The 23,842-nt window shown below is 43.5% G+C and overlaps 1 protein-coding gene across 1 annotated transcript in view; it reads left to right on the top strand.

The window, feature by feature from the left end:
* Window positions 1-23,842, top strand: part of LOC126213576 (transcription initiation factor TFIID subunit 10-like) — a 128,730-nt gene that overhangs the window by 91,657 nt on the left and 13,231 nt on the right. Inside the window, exons 4-5 of the mRNA XM_049941424.1 lie at window positions 715-779; window positions 21,245-21,450. Coding sequence (XP_049797381.1) covers window positions 715-779; window positions 21,245-21,446 — 267 coding nt within the window. The 3' untranslated portion in view covers window positions 21,447-21,450. The remainder of the gene's footprint in view (window positions 1-714; window positions 780-21,244; window positions 21,451-23,842) is intronic.

Raw genomic sequence — 23,842 nt, 5'->3', positions numbered from 1 at the left:
ATAGCAATGGCTACCTAAGCTTACGACTCGAACCAAACTACTGCAGCTGTATCGTCATTCATTCGACCTAAATTGTGTCTCATATTAAAATTAGACGAACTTTGTTTCGATTTGGAGGTGGGACCTAAAACTTTTCTCTCCCCTTGAATTTCGAGTCTCAAATTTCAGGTGCGGCTTAGATTCGGGAAAATTTTTTTTCCTTGATTTCGAGTCTCATTTTTCAGGTGCGGCTTAGATTCGAGTAAATACGGTAAGCACTTTTCCAGAAACAGTTCGAAGATGACAGAAGGATGGAGTGAGAAGTGAAATGGATTAAGAGGAAGAAACGATAAGTGAAATAACTAGTACAATTAAATTGGTGGAAAGCAGGAAAGAAGACCAGAAAAAATTAAAAAGACATCTGCCAGTTGTGCTACTTGGGATTTGGGCTGCTAACAGCAATGTATTGGCCAGTAGTTGTGCCTCCTAGTAATTTTCCAGCATATACACTTTTTTACTTTCTCCAGCCTTTAAATTGTTTAAAGTTTCAAATTTTGCAGTTCGTACAGGCAGTACTTATGTGATTGAATTATTGCTTCGTTTCCAGCTTTTGACCGAGAGGTTGGGAAGATTGAAACAGTGTGATTTTCACAAACACTTGGTGTATCTCAGACACATTTTTTAAGTCAGTCAGGAACAGAATGCTGTAGAAAATGCACATACTTTCTGTTGCAGATTCCTGATGCAGTCACGAGCTATTACTTGCAGACGGCTGGGTTCGACACTGAGGACCCCCGAATGTAAGTTGTTGTCACTTCTCTGCCTTAATCATTTCACGTTAATAATCGAGATTATATGTAAACAGATCTGGCGAACGGAAATAGGTAAATATTTGACGGCTCGTGACATCCAGTTTGTCAAAGGTAGACGATTAGTTCAGTTGGAGCAGAATGTGGAAGAAATAAGCTGCAGTGACATTTGACAACCCATCTCAGCATTTATCTAAAGTTGTTTAAGAAAATCACTCAGTGTGTAAATAAATTAATCAGAAAGAGGGTCACCCCTTTTCTTAACCACAGTCCTACCTGACCCACTCATTGCTATACTGTAAATTATGAAAAAAGTTGGGCACCACCTGCGTACGTTTTAATGTGTGTGTGCGCTTAGATTTAAAGAGAGCGGGATATGAATGAATGACCTTAGGAAACAGAAATATGACTTTACTGTGAAATATAAACAAAACATCATCATTATATTCCTTCAAAGTATTAGGCTTCACTACCTGTTACGATCTCGTCAAGAAATTCTCCTGCCGACTTTTAATCGGCAGTGTAGTGTGGATTTTGAGATCTCCTTTGAGCTCATTTTGTGTAGATGTTTTCTCCAGGTATTTTGATAGTTCTGACTATGTGCGATGGGTTCCGTTTTTGGTTCCTTCGGCACATCTTCATTTCTTTTGTGATCCCATTTGTCATAACCAGCTGTTCGTCTTTCATTTCACAGGCTGTAAGTCTTTTCACATCTTTTGCCTTTATTGTCCAGGCTTAATTGCAGTAGCACAGTACAGGTCTTGCTAAGGTCTCATAAACATATTCAACTGAGCTTCTGGACTGTGTAACACCTACAACGCCTCTCAGTGTTAATAAACCAAAATAGCTCCCATGCCCTCGAAATATAAATTCAGAAAATGTCCCAAGCCCCTTCACAAGTAGTTTTACGAAATAGAAATAAGAGGCAAATAGAGGGAAATCTATAGTACAAAAATAATAGAAAAAGAAAAGAATTTTAATCATAAATTATGGAAGCATGGGAGGGGGGAAAAATGATAGAAACGGTTAAATTATTAGTTATTCTTATATATGAGAAAATCAATATTATAGTCACAGAATGTAGGTCTTGAAGACCAAAGATAGCGTTTACTAAAGTATAAATAGACATACAATGCAATTATAATACTCCAGTCTCTATCCTCTAGTCTGTTCGAAGTCAATTAGGATGTACAGCTTTAGGAAGCAACAATAGGAGCTTTATTAAATCAGGGCACAAGGGTAAATCGCGACGAGATTGTTTTTTGGGAAGCATTAATTTCAGATCAGAATTAGAACTTTCGTCATATTAGAGGAACGGAGAGGTGATCAATAATCTCTCTGACTTTAACGCCACTTTGTGTGAAGATTTAAATATTTTACAGAATTAACGATTTTTGGACAGGTTCGGACTTTGTATTGTGATAGTGGAAAAGCTTTACTTCACGCGACTAGTAATTATAGTTCGTGACAGTTTATGGATGTTAAACAGTAACAATCTTTTTATCGAAAGTGACAGAACAGTGTTTAGTATCTCTGATATTGACGGGATTCCAGATTAGATACTTATTCAAAGAACCCCTTTGAATGCGATCGTGTGAATGAAGTGATTTATTAATAATTATTGTTAAATAAAATAACATGTTAATTTGAAACTGACTATTCATCTTGAACTTTACTTCGATTTAGGTTCATAAATAATTAGGTTACGTGATTTTCACCAAGAATAAACTGCAGACTAGTACATCTACATCTACATCCATACTCCGCAAGCCACCTGACGGTGTGTGGAGGAGTAACCGAAACAAGTGAACGAGAATCTATTGAAAACACATGTATTAATTTACTTGTGGCTTTTTCCTTCAGAACTGGGAAGACAATACATGTAGTGACTCACTGGGGTTAATTTAAGAACTAGCCGGGATAAAGCAAAACCCCTCAATACCAGTCAATGTATAGATAAATTAACATTCCTACTTTCGTGCAAGATACGGATGTCGGGATAGAAAAAAGGGTCGCTACAACTGGGAAAGCTTTCATTATGTTATTAATGATTCTCACTGCTTTTGTGTATCTAGTGACTTTTTCAGCTAAGTCTGTTTCTTGCAAAAATGGTAATTTGTAGCTTAAATACACACATAAAAAATAGTTTCGCATCACATCGGTTCTGAGAGTTCGAGAACCTGCACTGAAAATTGGAATAGAGATCAACATAAACATCCACCCTTTTCGTTGCTCACGAAAACCACACATTGTGTGTCGCACCACCGTACAGCGAGACCTTCAGAGGTGGTGGTCCAGATTGCTGTACACACCGGTACCTCTAATACCCAGTACCACGTCCTCTTGTATTCACGCACGCCTGTATTCATCGTGGCATACTATCTACAAGCTCATCGAAGCACCGGTGGTCCAGATTGTCCCACTCCTCGACAGCAATTCGGCATAGGTCCCTCAGAGTGGTTGGTGGGTCACGTCATCCATAAACAGCCCTTTTCAATATACCCCAGGAATTTTCAATAGGGTCCATGTCGAGCGGTGTTGTTATCTCGAAGGAAGTCATTCACAAAACGTGCAAGATAGGGGCGTGAATTGTCATGCACGGATACGAATGGCTCATCAATATGCTGCCGATACGGTTGCACTATTGGTGGGAGTATGGCATTCACGTATTGTACAGCCATTACGGTGACTTCCGTAGCCACCGTCTGTGTACATTGACCCCACCTTCAAAACAGCAGGGAACCCCCACCTTGCTGCACTTGCTGGGCAGTCTGTCTAAGGTGTTCAGCCTGACCGGGTTGCCTCCAAACACGTCTCCGGCGATTGTCTGCTTGAAGGCATACGAGACGCTCTTCGGTCCATTCGGCATGCCGTCGGGCCCGTCTGTACCGCGCTGCACGGTGTCGTGGTTGCAGAGATGGACCTCGCCACAGATGTCGGGAGTGAAGTTGCACACCGTGCAGCCTATGGCACACAGTTTGAGTCGCAACACGATGCCCTGTGGCTGCACGAAAAGCATCATTCGACACGGTGGCATTGCTGCTCTGAGCCATAATCCGTAGGCAGTGGTCATCCGCTGCAGTAATTGCCCTCGGGGGGCTGGGGGGGGGGGGGGGGGGGGGGGGAGGCAGAGTGAGGCGTGTCGTCGACGGTTCCTGTGTCTTTGTGTATCTTCTCCACGTCCGAACAACATCGCTTTGGTTCACTCCGAGACGCGTGGACACTTCCCTTCAAAGTAACAATACTGACACAGTCAAACTGTGGTGTTGACTGTCTCGGCACGGCTGAACTACAGACAACATGAGCGGTGTACCTTCTTCTTGGTGGAATGACTGGAACTGATCAGCTGTCAGACTCCCTCCATCTAATAGGTGCTGCTGATGCGTGGTTGTTTACATTTTTGGGCAGGTTTAGTGACATCTCTAAACAGTTGTAGGGGCTGTGTCTGAGATACAATATCCACAGTCAACGTCTCTCTTCAGGAGTTCTAGGAATCGGGGTGATGCAAAACTTTTTTTGATGTGTGTATATCGATCTGTTCACTCTTTCTAGAATTCTGATTTTCAAACCGTTCTTACTCGGTAATGGGTATTTTCCACAGAAGGATACAATTCTCTTCCCCCCCCCCCCCCCCTTTTTCCTGCTTCCCCCTCCTCCAACTGTATTTGTCAGATATATCTGTAAATTGTGTACAGAATACTGCAGCTCATCTCTGAAGGTGCTAAAAGAGCTAAATCATGTGCAAAAAGTAAAGGATGTAGCTTTGTGTTTCTGTTGATTTGAATGAAGCTGTACAGCATTTGTCTCCGCCCTTGGATGAGCTTATTCATGTAAGTAATAAACAAGAGTGGTGAAAGTGCACATCCCTGTTGTACTGCTGCAGGTGTTCGTCTCCACTCTGATAATTTGCTCTCTTTCTCGACACAGATTAAACTAGTTCTGTAAATTTTGTATACATTATCGATAAGTTCTTCGGGAATGTGATCGTCTGCCAGAGCCTGATTGTCTATCAGATCATCTGCTAGGATAGAAACAAAAAATACCCAAAATAAAGGCAAAGTGAACATCCTCAGTGATCAGTGGAATCAAAATCTGCCACTGGCTAACGCACACTATCACGTCGTTCGCCACAGTGCACTGTGACAGATTCGGACCCCCCGTCGGCTTGAGCCTGTCCCACTCTTTGATGACAGACCTCCCTTAGGTCATCCGCTATACACATTATTTGATTATACTAGGTGTGAGAGAAAACTAATGACTGATTTTTTATCTCCCAGAGTTTATATTTCTTTCAAACAGTAATATTGTCCTCTTCAAAGTATTTCCCTTCAGAAGCTATATACTGGTAGAGTCATTTTTTCCCGGTCTTGGTCTGAAAGACTTAAACTGATAGGCCCTTTAACATGTCAATCACATTCTTTTGAATTTTCTGTAGAGTCCCAAAATTACATCATTTTAAGACTTTTTCAATATCGGAAAAAGAAAAAAAGTCACAAGGCTTGAGATCAGGTGAATAGGGGGACTGCGGAACAATGTAAATGCCTTTTGAGGTGAAAAATACAGCAACTGAAGTGGCCTTGTGACGTGGGGCATTGTCTGCGATGTCCGATCACACTCAATTCTCCCTTTTTCTGAGCCTTTTGATGACATCTTTGTAAAACATTTCATTGACAGTTTCATCTGGAGGAACAAATTTTTTATGCACGATACCACTATTGTCAAAAAAGCAAATCATCTTTTTTTTAAAAAAAAATCTCAAATTTGCTCATTCGAGCTTCTTTCAGTTGAAGAGGCGTCTCAGTGTACCACTCCTCACTTTCCTGCTTAGTCTCAGAATTGTACTCAAAAGTCCAGGTTCATCACCTGTGATCAAGTGACTGAACCATTTGTGGTGTAACTCCATGTTAAATTGTTACAAGCTTAGTCAGCCATTGTCGTAATTTTGAAATGAGAGTTATTATGAAGGTCACGTGTAGTGTCGGCAGACTTGCCAACACTACGCACACTAATTGAAATAGGCGGCCAAGATGCTCGCGCTAACTCACGAAGGATGGAGTGAGGTCTGAAACAGGAGACGTAATGAATGCTATAAAGAAAAGTACGTAGCTTCTGGTTTACTTAACTTTAATCCATCCTTTGTATACATCGTTCTTGATGAGACATCTGGAGATTGTGGCGATACAAGTGAGACTCTTTAGATACAAGCTATCTAAGGCTAATGGCGCCTTGCTAGGTCGTAGACATGGACTTAGCTGAAGGCTATTCTAACTGTCTCTCGGCAAATGAGAGAAAGGCTTCGTCAGTGTAGTCGCTAGCAAAGTCGTCGTACAACTGGGGCGAGTGCTAGTCCGTCTCTCGAGACCTGCCGTGTGGTGGCGCTCGGTCTGCGATCACTGCCAGTGGCGACACGCGGGTCCGACATGTACTAATGGACCGCGGCCGATTTAAGCTACCACCTAGCAAGTGTGGTGTCTGGCGGTGACACCACATCACGTAATAAGTATTTCGCATGAAGCACTGTTGTGACATGGGCAAAGGTCAATTGTGGAAACTAAGCAACTGAATATTATAAGTACAGTTATTAAAGACTACAACTGACTGACTACACAAAATAAGAGAGCACACACATTTGCGAGTGGGTGGTACAAAATAAGAATGATATTACGAGGTGCATTCAAGTTCTAAGGCCTCTGATTTTTTTTCTCCAGACTGGAAAGAGATAGAAACATGCGCATTGTTTTAAAATGAGGCTGCGTTCATTGTCAGTATGTCCCAGAGATGGCAGCACCGTATGGCAGATGGAATTTTACCGCCATCGGCGAGAATGAGAACTGTTTTAAATACTTAAAATGGCGACGTATTCCTTACTTGAACAGCGTGCAATCATTCGTTTTCTGAATTTGCGTGGCGTGAAACCAATTGAAATTCATCGACAGTTGTAGGAGATATGTGGTGATGGAGTTATGGACGTGTCGAAAGTGCGTTCGTGGGTGCGACAGTTTAATGAAGGCAGAACATCGTGTGACAACAAACCGAAACAACCTCCGGCTCGCACAAGCCGGTCTGACGACATGATCGAGAAAGTGCCTCAGCAATTTTCCAGTGGTCAAAACAGACTCCTAAAGAAGGCCTTCGCCGCTGCCATGGAATCATGGCGTCAGCGTTGTGAAAAATGTGTATGTCTGCAGGGCGATTACGTCGAGAAGTAACGCCAGTTTCATCGATTTCGGGTGAGTAGTTAATTATAAAAAAAAATCGGAGGCCTTAGAACTTGAATGCACCTCGTATGAAGGAAATGGGTCGTAAGTATAGTTACATTGGTACACACTCAATGTATGCGAACGTACGATTGGGATAGAGGCACTTACATTGTAAGTACTATCATTTCCCGTGGCCTGGGTTGAAAAGAATTGTGGTAAAAATGCACTTATTTGTCTGGGATAGAAAATAATCGGACTTCGTAATTAAATGGAAAGAAAGATTCCAAGTTCTGAATGTCACATTCACATCGTGAAGATTGTCGCCTCCATCTAAATTCTCCATATAAAATTAAAATAATGATAACCTTCCAGAATTACAGCAGCTGGAATCCATGGTATCGTAAATCAGAAAGTCGTTCTGTTTCATAAGCAGCTTTCATTGTATAACACAATTTCTTAAAATTACAGTGCACGTCTTATCACCAGGACATGAGAACAATGAAAGGTAACTAATACTAAACTAATAAACAAATAGCGTAAAGCTTCTTTTGTCAGTCAGTGTTTAATACTTTTCAAGCGGATCTTTGGTATGAGGGTTATCAATAAGAAAAATTATTAAGTTCCTTTACAGTAGTTATTAGCAATCCACTTAACAAGATCGATGCACACGTTTCTCCAGCTGACCTGCTTAGTTGTGAGGTTTTTTGGCACCATTGTGGCACAAATCTTTCTTCAGTCAAAATTTGATGCACGAAGAGTTCTCCTAATGGGGCAGCCACAGTTGTTAAAATTCATTTTCAGACATGAAGGAAACTGCAGGACATATTCGTAATCCTCCACTTTCGGAACAGTTGCAGTTCCATCATCTGTTATAAACTGCAGTAGTAAAAATATTCTGTTACACACAGAAGGGAGGAGTTCCTCAAGTCATTTTTCATACCAAAAAATTTTGGTAGTAGATTAAGGAACCATGAAATCTTCAAAAACGACCCTCCTTCTATCCCAGAGTGGATCGTACTGAGTGCGATAAAAGCCAGAAATTGAAATTTTAAGGAGTCTTCATTCCCATCCACTTGATAAAATTAATAAACCAACAAACCTGCAAACAGTTATTTATAACATTATCCAGGCAGATTAAGGTGTCCATGTAACATAATATTTTTCCTTGTTTTTTAAATGTACATGTCTTCTTCTCCATTAATGTTGTGATTGTTCCATCTCCTTTCAGCTGTTACTCCCAACTCTTTCACTTTAAACGATTCACCACTGACATGTTTGTTTCATACCACACATATTCTTGGGGCGTGTGTGGCTTCAATACTCATGGCTAGTATTTATTGTTACACAGTTTTCCTGTTTGTGTTTCTGGTCACACAGCTTGAGGGAATGGCTGTTATGGAATTTTTGCAGGCAATTCCACGCAGTAGGTCCCCAATTTTTATAGCATTTTACATGTTTCATTAGTTTGGTAACTTTTGGTGTGTGGTTATGACGGCTGTTTGTTCCCAGTTCATTTTAGGTCTCTTTTACTTTTTTGACACGGAACTTTGTAAGTAACATCCTGTTATCTGTCTTTTAATTTGTTTTAATTTTGAAATTTGAGATCCATAGTTCCTTATGTAGTATTTCAGACTTGATGTTCCCTTCCCTTTTGCACGTAACCGAGTATTTTTACTACTGCGGTTTACAAACTTAACTGTTCCGAAACTGGCCGTGTACCAAATAAAAGATGGAGATTAAGCAGTTGTCCTGCAGTTTTCTTCCTTTTTCAAACCAAAATTTGGTGTACAGTGAAAGTGTTTACCAGGTCACCCGTCATTCTTAATTTTAAACATCAGTTTCATCTCACTAGAGCACATATACACTTATCGGTTTCATCGGTTTTTGAAGGTGAAGGTCTCCCCGAACAGGGTTCACCTTTAACATGTTCTCGGCCTTCCACAAATGATTTGTGCCTGTGAAAAATTCTCCTCTCGATAAGGAATGTTCCCCGTAGGCCAGTTTCAACTTTTCAAAGATCACAGTTGGGAATTCCCCAAGTTTACTGCAAAACTTGAAGGCATAACATTGCTCTAAATTGCACTATTCGATTTTCGTAACACACAACAAAAACACAACTTCACTTATGGTGTTCTCAAAAAGCACGTGATGGCTGTACAGATCAGAAACTCCAACTGAGCATTTGGAAGGGTTGAACACACAGGTCTACATCTGTAGAAGAGTACAAGATTTCTCATAGGGCTGTCAGTCTCATTACTTTTCTCACACACCTCGTACACAGGTGCAAACAAAAGGAGTAAGTAGAGGACAATGAAATGTGCAAGTAATCCTAGTAAACATGAGTCTGCAAACCAATGGTTTGTCCACTACAGTGTATGCCTAAATGAAGTCACGCCACGTTACTATTCTGCTAATGTCTAAGGCTACTTTTCTTTTCAAACATTGCAAGTGGGGCATGTGGTGTCACCGCTAGACACCACACTTGCTAGGTGGTAGCTTAAATCGGCTGCGGTCCATTAGTACATGTCGGACCCGCGTGTCGCCACTGTGTGATCGTAGACCGAGCGCCACCACATGGCAGGTCTAGACAGACGTACTAGCACTCGCCCCAGTTGTACGACGACTTTGCTAGCGACTACACTGACGAAGCCTTTCTCTCATTTGCCGAGAGACAGTTAGAATAGCCTTCAGCTAAGTCCATGGCTACGACCTAGCAAGGCGCCATTTGTACCATTGCATGTACCTCAAGATAGAGTCTCACTTGCATCATCCAGAATGCTGTATACCAAAGGACAATGTAAAAGTTAAGTGTTCTAGTAGCTACGTTCTTTTCTTTATCACATTCATTACGAATCCTGTTCCAGACTTAACGCCAGACGGCGTGAGTTGACGCGTGCCCTTTCGGCTACTTCACTGTGGACTGGCTGCCTTAACAGTCCACTACAGGGCATAAATTACAAAGGGAAAAAACTGTGCTCATTGATTCATCATCATTTCAGGTTCCTAAGTACTGATAAATTGTGTTTCAGCAACTAGTGTCTCCGATTGCTCACCTAAACTGTGGCATCCTAGGTCCATGGACTTGAAACTGTTAGAATTTTTGAGTGGGTACATTAAAAGCTTCCAGTGTATTCTGACACCGGTGACGGTCTCGACGAACTCCGGGAAACATTTGTGGACGCTTGTCAGTTCGTTGGGAACACAACTGGGATTTTTGAACGTGCACGGGCACTGACAAGATGTGCCGAAGCCCGCCTTCACGTAAACGATTGCCACGTAGGACACTTGTCGTAATGTTCAAATAACTTACCGGAGTACGGCCGGGTGACACCTTCGGTAACTGCCGATATTTTGACAGGTGTGCACCCTATCATTTTTGGGGCGCATATGCATTTGTCAACTGTCTGCATTCTTGTAAGTTATTTGAAAATTGTATACACCGGGAGAAACTTGGGTTTCACGTTTTTGTAATGTCTCTGTCCGCGAGTGCACTTCCGAATGTTCAGGGATTCCTTTATAAGTTTTTCCTGTACTCATTACTGACGACACACTCGACCCACCAGGTTCACCGAGAGTGCTAATGCGCTGCTTCCCGGACTCGGGTAGGCGCGCCGGCTCCGGTTCGAATCCGCCTGGCAGATTGACGACGATGGTCGGTGTGCTAGCCAGCCCACATGTACCGTATTTACTCGAATCTAAGCCGCACCTGAAAAATGAGACTCGAAATAAAGGGAAAAAAAAATTCCCGAATCTAAGCCGCACCTGAAATTTGAGACTCAAAATTCAAGGGGAGAGAAAAGTTTTAGGCTGCACCTCCAAATCAAAACAAAGTTGGTCCATTGTAATATGAGACACAATTTAGGTCGAATGAAAGACGATACAGCTACAGTAGTTGGGTTCGAGTCGTAAGCTTAGCAGTTAAGCTTTACCAGGTAGCCATTGCTATGCGTCAGGCGCTCCGTCCGTATTTATACGGGTACCCTTCCTTTTTCACGTGCTTCGTCTGGTTTGAATCGATTGCTTATTTTGCTTTGATCTGATAAGTGCCGTTTTCTTTGTTATAGGTGTTTACGTCACTCTAAGCTGAAAATGCATTACTGTTCTGTGTAATGCATTGTTTGTCGCATTTTGATAGTGCGTGTTTACGGCCTGTGGCCGCTCACGGCATGACTTGCTTTTGTGCGCGCTACCGCCGCTTAAAAAAAAGAGGAATCGTCTCATTAGCGAAACAATGGCAAGAGACTGCTATTTGTTGTTACTTACACTGCTGCTTTCTTTGATAATGATAAACAAGTACCAAATGCGTATGATAGAACATGCGTATGGTAGAACATGTTCTGAACGAGAGTTTTGCGAAAATTTTCCTCCGTTTGAAAATCTTTGCGGCCGCTTCTTTAGTACATCAAATTCTGCACAGAAATTAGTCATCTTACATTTAAAATCTAGTCAGTTGCCGTGCTTCATTTCTGACTGTATCACTATTAGGCATAAGAATAATACGGATATAAACATGACACGATACGTATATTCTTCCGCATTTGCTGTTGGCTCACTCTAGTTTCGTAGTTTATTACGCAGACACGATTTAAATGAGATAGCAACAAACACGAAAGAATACATGGCAAAATGTTTATATTCGTATTATTCTTATGGTGAAGAGAATACTGCATGTGATTCACATTTCATCAGGTTCCTATTAGCAACCATCTCTTCTCACAGGTAGGAAAAAACTCGGAACGTAGAGTTGGCCATATTGACAAACGTCCCTAACAGTCTTGCCAGTCGGATTTTCGTAGTACATTGAAATTCTGCTACATTCGAAGATGAACAATACGGAATTTGTATTTACTTCGTCGGATAATGTATGAAAATGCAGTGGTCGAAACTCGGGGCGGAGAAAAAAAAAGCTCGTCTTCTACCTTTTTTTTAAATTTATTTACCGATGCAGAGGTTTTGGTGCCAGTATTTATCTTTGTGCCCACGAAGCACGCTTGTGTAGCGCTACATATATTCGACGGCAGAAGTTAGTTGTGGCGGCACCTACCAACATTTTTCATAACTTCCGCTTGCTTTGCACTCGATTCTAAGCCGCAGGCGGTTTTTTGGATTACAAAAACCAGAAAAAAAGTGCGGCTTAGATTCGAGTAAATACGGTAGTTTTTAGGCAGTGTTCCACATCCCGCTAGGTGAATACCGGGCCGGTCCCCACATCCCACCTCAGTTGCACGGCTCGCAGACATTTGAACACGTTCGCACTTTTCCACGGATTCCACTAGTCGCAGACAGTTGGGGTACACTAATTGTGTCCCGGCGGGTACGGGGTGGCGGCAGGAAGGGCATCCCGCCACCCCTTAAACTAACTTTGCCAAATCTGTTTAACCGTGCTGACCCTGCGTAACTGTGGGAAAAGGCACCGGCAATAGATAGATAGACTACTGACGACACACTGTGCCGAGGTACGTCCTGGAAAGCAGAATCGAAACGAGATTCGAGAAAAAATTGTGAGAGGAGCAGTGAGCCTTCGGACCTGGAAGGTCGACTGTTGACCTAGTATTTACAGTGAGGTAACTCCGGGGGAACCGATGTTATTTTGGGGAAGATCCGCTGATGACTTCTTTCGATACAGAAAAGGCATTCCATAGCATCTGTAGAAGAAAGGTCTCGGAAGCAGTAGAAGAGGAGGAGTGGAGAAAGAGACGACAAGCATTGTGGAAGAGATGAACTGTGGAAGCCTGAGTTGTGTGAAAGTGGGAAATGTAAGGACAAACCAGTTCTAGGAAACAAGTGGTGTGAAACAGAGCAGTCCCATGTCTCCTCTCTTCATCGTAGTGGTCTCAGATGAGGTGATGGCTAAGGTGCCAGAAAAACTGGAGAAGAGAAAATGAAAGCAGCGGTGTTCGCATATGACTTTATGATCTGGGGGAACGGGGAGGAGGAGATTCGAGAACAGCAGGATGCTCGAGAAGAAACTGAGAGACAGTATGGAATGAAAATTAGTGCAAAAAATGTGAGATCCTGGCCAGAACTAGAAAGAAAGGTAGACCAACTAGCGGAATAAGGATTGGAGAAGGTGGGAAGTGCCAAGTACTTGGGAAGTGTGACAGACAAAAATTAAAGAATTGAGAAAGAGATCCGTGAATGTGGCAGACATGCAGAAACATTCCTGTGAAGTGTTGTTCTTTCTGAACAAAGGCATTCCACAAGAAAGCAAAGACGTAATATATAAAAGTTACTACATCCCAGTATTGACCTATGCATCTGAAACGTGCGAAATGAAGGAAATGAATGTATGAAATGCCTAAGGAGTAGTATAGGAGTAACAAGGAGAGAGAGAGGATGAGGAACGAAAGGATAAGGGGGAAATACTGCGAGAGGAACTCTTGCAGGGGGGGATAGAAACATCAAGGCTAAGATGGTATGGGCACTGAAAGAGAATGGAAAACAAGATGATTCCCTAGAGGATAAATGAAATGGAGATGCGAAGGAAATAGCAGAGAGGAAGACCGAGGGTAGATGGTGGAAAGGTGTGAAGGAGTGTGTTGGAAAAAGAGGTGAGCACTGGATCAAAGTGAACACAGAAAAATAATGGGAAAACAGGACTAGATGGCGAGGATTATGTTCCAAACAGACCAAGCCTGGGGCTAGAAACTGGTCAAGAGGATGATGATAATGATGTAGATGTACTCATTCATAATATATCATATCAGGGAAGCTGTTGGTTTCTGGACCTGTGTTTATTAGAATTTTTTGTCTTTCATTGTCCTCTACTCACACTTTTCATTTTATAGGAATAATACTCAGACACAATGTCTATTCCTCCCACCTTTCAGTTTTCCTTTCTTTGCTTAGTTCATGCTTGCCATTGAGTTCTTGAAATTGATACAGGTGCTTATCATTTCTGGGACTTTTTTGAAAGCTCTATTGTTCTTTGAATTTTTATTTTACATACAATCCACCAGGGCTGCTTTTCGTTACCTTATGTCTATTTGTGTGTGTTCTGTGACAATAATATGAAAAGGATAGGTTGCTGCTGACCATATAGCGGAAATGTTGAGTTGCAGACAGGCACAACTAAAAGATTGCTAAACACACAAACTTTCGGCCAGAAGGCCTTCATTCGAAATAGACTACACACACACACACACATACGGATCCGACTGGCCACGGGTGCTTATCGGACCAGTCCCATACCCAGCCTCTGTGCTGAGTCTGGCGAACCGCCACTTACCATCCGCCGACAGCTCCTGCTGGTGCACCAGGCTTGTAAGTTTCTTGCAGCTCCCAGATCGCCTGCTCACCATCTTGTTGCCCATCCACCTCTGGACCGCCTTTTTTCCCGCCGTCCCCGGGCTACGTTGCCGTTTGGGATCCGTGTGCAACGTGTACTAGAGTCCCTCGGTGTGGAGTCTGTACAACCCCAAATCCAAGGTTTTAACCGCCTGCCACCCTGGTTACTGAAGAGGCCCGGAGTGATTTTAGATTTATTGCAGTACAAGAGAGATTGCACTCCTGCCACCGTTTTTAATGCAGCATTTTCTGCCATTTCATCTGAGCACCACGACTATGTAGCTGTTTTTACAGATGGGTCGAAACAAGGGGATTCTGTTGGTTGCTCAGTTGTTTTTCCATATCGTGTCCTCAAGGTCTGACTGCCTCAGACTTTTACTGTCTTTGATGCAGAATTGTTTGCGATCTTGCGGGCACTGGAGCACGTGAGACATTCTTCCTCTCCTAAATGTCTTGTCTGTTCCGATTCACTCTGTGCCCTTCACTCATTGCAACGTTTGTATCCGGCAGACAAAATTGTCCAGACCATCCAGGATGCCCTCCTCCGACTACAGCGGCTGGGGAAGGTTGTAGCTTTCTGCTGGGTTCCGGGGCATGTCGGCATTGCTGGGAATGAAAGGGCAGATCTCGCAGCCAAGGAGGCGTGTCTCGATCCACACGTATCTCAGTGTGCTATCCCCTTGCACGCACTCACCTCGCTGTTGAGCTCACGGGTCATGCGTCGGTGGGAGGATGAGTGGCTGGAAGTGACTGACAATAAGCACAGCGCGTGTGTGGTGTACTTCCTTTCAGCCCCATCGACGGGACAAGGTTCTCCTCACTCGGCTTCGAATAGGCCACAGCCCTATGACGCACGGCTTCCTGCTCCGGCGAGAGGACCCTCCAATGTGTGGTGCTTGCGGCGTCCAGGTCACTGTGCGCCACATTTTATTGGATTGTGTTTTATTTTCTTACCAGCGGGTCGCGGCTGACTTGCCAGCGGACCTGCCATCTCTTTTAGGCAACACTCGGACGAATGTGGTTAAAGTTTTAAAGTTCTGTGCCCTGTCAAATGTTTTTACAAAGATTTTAGGGAGAGGATTTTAATTTGCTCACTGTGTGACAAGCTCGCCCATATTTTATGTAACTGGCCAGCCAATAACAATTTCCTGTGACATTCTTGTTGCTATGTTTCCCCTTTCCGTAGGTTTTACTTTCTTAGGTAGCATTTTCCTTCTTTTCCTGCTTTGTTTGAGTGTGTGCTTTAGTTTTCTTAGGTCTGTCCACATTCGTTCCTTTTAATGTGTGTCAGGGCGCTGATGACCTCGATGTTGAGCGCCCATAAGCCCCAACACACCACCACCACCACCACACACACACACATACACATACGTTGACACTGTCTCTAGGGTTGCCAGTCCCAGTGTTGTGTTCTGTACTAGTTAGTTCTGCAGGAGGATGTTGTCCAGAAGCATAGGTATGTTTTCACTCTTGTTTATGTGCCTACTGACCTCTGAAGCTCACTGTGAGTTGCATATGGATTTTCGTTGGTGTGGCGTGTGGATCTCTACATTCTGTGCACTACTACAGTGTCTCTTCACAAAGTTGTAATATCTTCTGTGCAAGACATGGAGTGGTGTTTATTAGTGCATATTATGTTTCACACCTTTTTTTGTCAATGGTGTGTAGACTTTCACCGAAGCTTTTATCAGCTGCAGAGGCTACTTGCCTTATTTGGAACAACGTTGAGCTTGATATTGAGGCAAAGGTGTAGCTTACCGACCAGGTCCATACGTCTCTACTTCATAAGTTGTGTAGAAATGTCTGCTTTGATCTCCTAGCTGTAACTGTTGAGTCTGATACACTGTTATTAAAACTGTAGTATTTGGTTTTCATTTCTCTTCACATTTTGTAGCAAACAGTTTAATTTGATGATGATGAGATTTGTAAGCTGTACGACATCAGGGTCAGAACCCACATAAACTCAAACAAAATTCAAGAAGTTCACATTTGGCAATAATCAACAAAATAACTCTGTGTATTGGAGACACTAGGAAATTGACCATATTCCACTTATAGTTAATATGAACTTGATGTGGAAATTCATCTTTTGCCTATTGGACGTGGACTAACTACCAGGTGTACCAGTATGAAATGAGCGTTAAGATACAAATATGTCGATAGGGAACCTTTTTTTGTGAACGAGCCGTAATTTTTTTTTCTTTGGTTGGTATGACATCTGTCAAAGATATTTAGTAGACATCAAGTCACGGAACAAACATCATCATATGTTTTCATCGTGTTAACAATGTCGAATTTTGTACCAGAAAGTGATGATTTGCGAAAAGCATTAATTTTTTGTTTTCATTTGGAAAAAAAATGCTGCAGAGTTGCATCGAATGTTTGTTGAGGCATATGGTGATCGTGCTCTATCAGAAGCAACATGCAAAAGATGGTTTCAACAGTTCAGATATAATGATTTTGATGTAAGAAATGAAGAACATGGAAGACCACCAAAAAAGTTCGAAGACGCCGAATTGCAAACAATATTGGATGAAGCAAATGGCAGCAATGCTAAATGTTGCACAACAAACAATTTCTGACCGTTTGAAAGTTATGGGAAAGATCCAAAAGTGTGGAAAATGGGTGCCACATGAATTGAATGAAAGACAGATGGAAAACAGATAAACCATTTGTCAAATTTTGCTTCAGACATGAAAGAAAATCAATTTTGCATCGAATTGTTACTGGCGATGAAAAATGGATTTATTTTAAGAATCCTGTATGGGAAAAATCAAGGTTTAATCCGGGACAACCGTCAACATCAACTGCAAAACCAGATCGATTCGGCAAGAAGACAATGCTCTGTATTTGGTGGGATCAGAAAGGTGTGGTGTATCATGAACTTCTAAAACCCGGTGAAACTGTGAATACTAATCGCTTCAGACAACAAATTATCAATTTGAACTATGCATTGATCGAAAAAAGACCAGAATGGGCCAGAAGACATGGCAAAGTAATTGTTTTACACGACAGTGCACCTGCACACAAAGCAAAACTGGTTCAGGATACAATCAAAATACTCGGCTGGGAGCTGCTACCACACCCGCCGTATTCACCAGACTTGGCCCCTTCCGACTACCATTTGTTTTCATCAATGGGACACGCACTGGCTGAGGAACACTTCGATTCCTACGAAGAAGTCGAAAATTGGGTGTCTGATTGGTTTGCTTCAAAAGACGAACATTTCTATTGGTGTGGTGTCCACAAATTGCTAGAAAGGTGGTCAAAATGTATAGAAAGCAATGGTCAGTACTTTGAATAAAATGTTTTTACTTTTCAATTCAAAATTAGTGTTTCATTTTCACAAAAAAATGCTCATTTCATACCGGTACACCTGGTAAATACGCAGTAACTGTACCAACTGAATACCAACTGCAAAATAACTGAAAATTACACAATGTTTATGTATAGAATATTCACCCCTAATGGATTTGTGCTCTGTGTGTGATACCTGTTGATATATACATGTATTACAGAAAATTACAAATTGGTAAAATGCTAAGCTAATCCATTTTAGATATCAACAAAAATTACAAGAAAATTAGAAGGAACAAAGATACAATAGGCAGTAAAGTAAATGTGTTGAACTCTGTGCTGCATAATTAGAAAATGGGAAAATTATCAGTACTGTTTTACAGGAGATCTGTGCAATGTGCACAGGGATTCCCAAAGTTTGTCAAAAGGTTTTTGAAGTTAAATCTTTCACCTTGGATACTTAACAACCTAATGAGATATTTTAGTGAAAGAATACAGTTTTGGAAGAGGAAGAATCAAGATCGCAAAACTAGGGCACTGGATTCTAGAAAAAATTACTTTTTACGATTCGAACATTGTGGTATCCAAAAATTTTGAATACGAGTAACATTTGAAAAATTAAATTTCAGAAAAAGTAAGATGTTTGTTGAAAAAGGAGTATGAGAGCTCGTATATGAGCTAAGCCAATCTTGAAACAAACAATTTTTTATCATCAGTATGTTTTTATCTTGATATTGTTCGCACATACGGCAAATCACAAATATTTCGTCACATAAAATGTTTTCACATCAGATGTACTCAGATGTATTATTGTATTAGGCAGTCATTAAATTATACCGCAAATAATAAAGTCTAATCGAATACTGCTTGAAAAAGAAATTAGTTATTTTGTGTAACTATCGTATATGTACTATTAACCAAAAGAGATTAGTGTATGTATATATAACAGAGGGAAACATTCCGCGTGTAGTGCGGATGGATATGTGTATGTGTGTGTGCGAGTGTATACCTGTTCTTTTTTTCCCCCTAAGGTAAGTCTTTCCGCTCCCGGGATTGGAATGATTCCTTACCCTCTCCCATAAAACCCACATCCTTTCGTCTTTCCCTCTCCTTCCCTCTTTCCTGATGAAGCAACCGTTGGCTGCGAAAGCTTGAATTTTGTGTGTATGTTTGTGTTTACCAAATGAAAGCGCTGGCAGGTCGAAAGACACACAAACAAACATACACACAAAATTCAAGCTTTCGCAACCAATGGTTGCTTCATCAGGAAAGAGGGAAGGAGAGGGAAAGACGAAAGGATGTGGGTTTTAAGGGAGAGGGTAAGGAGTCATTCCAATCCCAGGAGCGGAAAGACTTACCTTAGGGGGAAAAAAGGACGGGTATACACTCGCGCACACACACACATATCCATCCACACATATACAGACACAAGCAGACATATTTAATGACAAAGAGTTTGGGCAGAGATGTCAGTCGAGGCGAAAGTGCAGAGGCAAAGATGATGTTGAATGACAGGTGAGGTGTGAGTGGCGGCAACTTGAAATTAGCGGAGATTGAGGCCTGGTGGGTAATGGGAAGAGAGGATATATTGAAGAGCAAGTTCCCATCTCCGGAGTTCGGATAGGTTGGTGTTGGTGGGAAGTATCCAGATAACCCGGACGGTGTAACACTGTGCCAAGATGTGCTGGCCGTGCACCAAGGCATGTTTAGCCACAGGGTGATCCTCATTACCGACAAACACTGTCTGCCTGAGTCCGTTCGTGCGAATGGACAGTTTGTTGCTGGTCATTCCCACATAGAAAGCTTCACAGTGTAGGCAGGTCAGTTGGTAAATCACGTGGGTGCTTTCACACGTGGCTCTGCCTTTGATCGTGTACACCTTCCGGGTTACAGGACTGGAGTAGGTGGTGCTAGGAGGGTGCATGGGACAGGTTTTGCACCGGGGGCGGTTACAAGGATAGGAGCCAGAGGGTAGGGAAGGTGGTTTGGGGATTTCATAGGGATGAACTAACAGGTTACGAAGGTTAGGTGGACGGCAGAAAGACACTCTTGGTGGAGTGGGGAGGATTTCATGAAGGATGGATCTCATTTCAGGGCAGGATTTGAGGAAGTCGTATCCCTGCTGGAGAGCCACATTCAGAATCTGGTCCAGTGCTGGAAAGTATCCTGTCACAAGTTGGGCACTTTTGTGGTTCTTCTGTGGGGGATTCTGGGTTTGAGGGGATGAGGAAGTGGCTCTGGTTATTTGCTTCTGTACCAGGTCGGAAGGGTAGTTGCGGGATGCGAAAGCTGTTGTCAGGTTGTTGGTTTAATGGTTCAGGGATTCCGGACTAGAGCAGATTCATTTGCCACAAAGACCTAGGCTGTAAGGAAGGGACCGTTTGATGCGGAATGGGTGGCAGCTGTCATAATTGAGGTACTGTTGCTTGTTGGTGGGTTTGATGTGGACGGACGTGTGAAGCTGGCCGTTGGACAGATGGAGGTGAACGTCAAGGAAAGTGGCATGGGATATAGAGTAGGACCAGGTGAATCTAATGGAACCAAAGGAGTTGAGGTTGGAGAGGAAATTCTGGAGTTCTTCTTCACTGTGAGTCCAGATCATGAAGATGTCATCAATAAATCTGTACCAAACTTTGGGTTGGCAGGCCTGGGTAACCAAGAAGGCTTCCTCTAAGCGACCCATGAATAGGTTGGCGTACGAGGGGGCCATCCTGGTGCCCATGGCTGTTCCGTTTAATTGTTGGTATGTCTGGCCTTCGAAAGTGAAGAAGTTGTGGGTCAGGATGAAGCTGGCTAAGGTAATGAGGAAAGAGGTTTTAGGTAGGGTGGCAGGTGATCGGCATGAAAGAAGTGCTCCATCGCAGCGAGGCCCTGGACGTGCGGAATATTTGTGTATAAGGAAGTGGCATCAATGGTTACAAGGATGGTTTCCGGGGGTAACATATTGGGTAAGGATTCCAGGCGTTCGAGAAAGTGGTTGGTGTCTTTGATGAAGGATGGGAGACTGCATGTAATGGGTTGAAGGTGTTGATCTATGTAGGCAGAGATCCGTTCCGTGGGGGCTTGGTAACCAGCTACAATGGGACGGCCGGGATGATTGGGTTTGTGGATTTTAGGAAGAAGGTAGAAGGTAGGGGTGCGGGGTGTCGGTGGGGTCAGGAGGTTGATGGAGTCAGGTGAAAGGTTTTGCAGGGGGCCTAAGGTTCTGATGAGGATTCCTTGAAGCTCCGCCTGGACATCGGGAATGGGGTTACCTTGGCAAACTTTGTGTGTGTGTATATATATATATATATAACAGAGGGAAACATTCCACGTGGAAAAAAATATATATATATATATATATATCTCTGCCCAAACTCTTTGCCTTTACAAATGTCTGCTTGTGTCTGTGTATATGCGGATGGATATGTGTGTGTGTGCGAGTGTATACCCGTCCTTTTTCCCCCAAGGTAAGTCTTTCCGCTCCTGGGATTGGAATGACTCCTTACCCTCTCCCTTAAAACCCACCTCCTTTCATCCTTCCCTCTCCTTCCCTCTTTCCTGACGAAGCAACCGTTTGTTGCGAAAGCTAGAATTTTGTGTGTATGTTTGTGTTTGTTTGTGTGTCTATCGACCTGCCAGCGCTTAGGATAGCCCCTCCTCACACGGCTACAGAGGACTGCGTGTTTGCAGAGTGCGACTGATCTCGCTGGCAGCCCAGAAGTTCATCTCGGACGTGGCCAACGACGCCCTGCAGCACTGCAAGACGCGCTCTTCCGCACAGAACACCAAGGCGCGCCTCAAGGACCGCCGCTACACACTCACGCTGGAGGACCTGACGCCCGCCCTCGCAGAGTATGGCATCGTCGTGCGGAAACCTCCCTACTACGTCTGAGCGTGTAAGTTTCTCTCCCATCGTAATGTCGAGGTAAATCTGTCGTGCCGACTTTCATGGTGTGTGCGGCTGGCAGGCAGACGACGTGAGCTGACGGGGCAGATCGGTTACGGCACGGGACGCCCGAGTGTTCTAGGTCGAACAATTTTTGTCTTCCTTCCCCACTCATTTTCTTTGTCCGTTTTCCTGCTTTGGAAGATTGTGTGTGGATCTTCTTTGTTAATCTGTCTCCCTTCATTACCTCTAGACGTAACAGAGTGTAACACACCTCTTCCTGACCTCATTTGTTCTGTTAGAGCAGATTGAATATATTCCCTCATTTTGTCTCGAAACATAATTGTCATTTTTGTTCTCGATTGGACCTAATACTTTTCACAATATTTTTCCTTCTTTCTTTTCTAAATCTTCTATTGCTGTTTTGCATTGAGATAAAAGCAGTGTTTGTGACCCACACAGGACTTGGGATTTTGGAACTGCATTATAATGCCTTAATTTAACATTTTTTTATTGTTCAGATTTGTCACTTTCCTGTATGCTTTCTTGATTTTTTTTCAGTTCTGATTTTTTTATTAATTTTATTTATTTATTGCATTTTTCTAAATGGTAAATTGATCATTTAGGTTCACACTAGAGCTTCAGTTTGCCCTCTTAGTTCAGAATTTCCTCTGTTTTCACTACTCCATTGTTTTCACTACTCCATACGATACTTCTTGGCATGAAACACTTCATAACTTTGTATTCTGAGGACTTCCAGGTTGTTCGGTGTCTCGAGGTGTTATTGAGGTTCTTCAGTCGTGATGGTCTTCTTGTTATAGGGGTAATCAAATATTTGTTTGGATAGTCTTTTTTATTTTTGACCATTCCGTACAGATGTCAAATAAATAACAGCTCCCTTTTTTTGTGAAGGTTTTATGTAGCTGCTGGCTCACTAATTGTAGTTGAAGCTGAGTCAGAACACTTCACGAGATGTGTCACTCTACATAATATCCGACATACACTCCTGGAAATTGAAATAAGAACACCGTGAATTCATTGTCCCAGGAAGGGGAAACTTTATTGACACATTCCTGGGGTCAGATACATCACATGATCATACTGACAGAACCACAGGCACATAGACACAGGCAACATAGCATGCATAATGTCGGCACTAGTACAGTGTATATCCACCTTTCGCAGCAATGCAGGCTGCTATTCTCCCATGGAGACGATCGTAGAGATGCTGGATGTAGTCCTGTGGAACGGCTTGCCATGCCATTTCCACCTGGCGCCTCAGTTGGACCAGCGTTCGTGCCGGACGTGCAGACCGCGTGAGACGATGCTTCATCCAGTCCCAAACATGCTCAATGGGGGACAGATCCGGAGATCTTGCTGGCCAGGGTAGTTGACTTACACCTTCTAGAGCACGTTGGGTGGCACGGGATACATGCGGACGTGCATTGTCCTGTTGGAACAGCAAGTTCCCTTGCCGGTCTAGGAATGGTAGAACGATGGGTTCGATGACGGTTTAGATGTACCGTGCACTATTCAGTGTCCCCTCGATGTTCACCAGTGGTGTACGGCCAGTGTAGGAGATCGCTCCCCACACCATGATGCCGGGTGTTGGCCCTGTGTGCCTGGGTGGTATGCAGTCCTGATTGTGGCGCTCACCTGCACGGCGCCAAACACGCATACGACCATCATTGGCACCAAGGCAGAAGCGACTCTCATCGCTGAAGACGACACGTCTCCATTCGTCCCTCCATTCACGCCTGTCGCGACACCACTGGAGGCGGGCTGCACGATGTTGGGGCGTGAGCGGAAGATAGCCTAACGGTGTGCGGGACCGTAGCCCAGCTTCATGGAGACGGTTGCGAATGGTCCTCGCTGATACCCCAGGAGCAACAGTGTCCCTAATTTGCTGGGAAGTGGCGGTGCGGTCCCCTACGGCACTGCGTAGGATCCTACGGTCTTGGCGTGCATCCGTGCGTCGCTGCGGTCTGGTCCCAGGTCGACGGGCACGTGCACCTTCCGCCGACCACTGGCGACAACATCGATGTACTGTGGAGACCTCACGCCCCACGTGTTGAGCAATTCGGCGGTACGTCCACCCGGCCTCCCGCATGCCCACTATACGCCCTCGCTCAAAGTCCGTCAACTGCACATACGGTTCACGTCCACGCTGTCGCGGCATGCTACCAGTGTTAAAGACTGCGATGGAGCTCCGTATGCCACGGCAAACTGGCTGACACTGACGGCGGCGGTGCACAAATGCTGCGCAGCTAGCGCCATTTGACGGCCAACACCGTGGTTCCTGGTGTGTCCGCTGTGCCGTGCGTGTGATCATTGCTTGTACAGCCCTCTCGCAGTGTCCGGAGCAAGTATGGTGGGTCTGACACACCGGTGTCAATGTGTTC

The sequence above is a fragment of the Schistocerca nitens genome, chromosome 11, assembly GCF_023898315.1.
Source record: "Schistocerca nitens isolate TAMUIC-IGC-003100 chromosome 11, iqSchNite1.1, whole genome shotgun sequence".
NCBI classification, from domain to species: Eukaryota; Metazoa; Arthropoda; class Insecta; order Orthoptera; family Acrididae; genus Schistocerca; species Schistocerca nitens.
The sequence above is the reverse complement of the archived record's forward strand: the minus strand, read 5'-3'. Positions and strand labels throughout refer to the sequence as shown.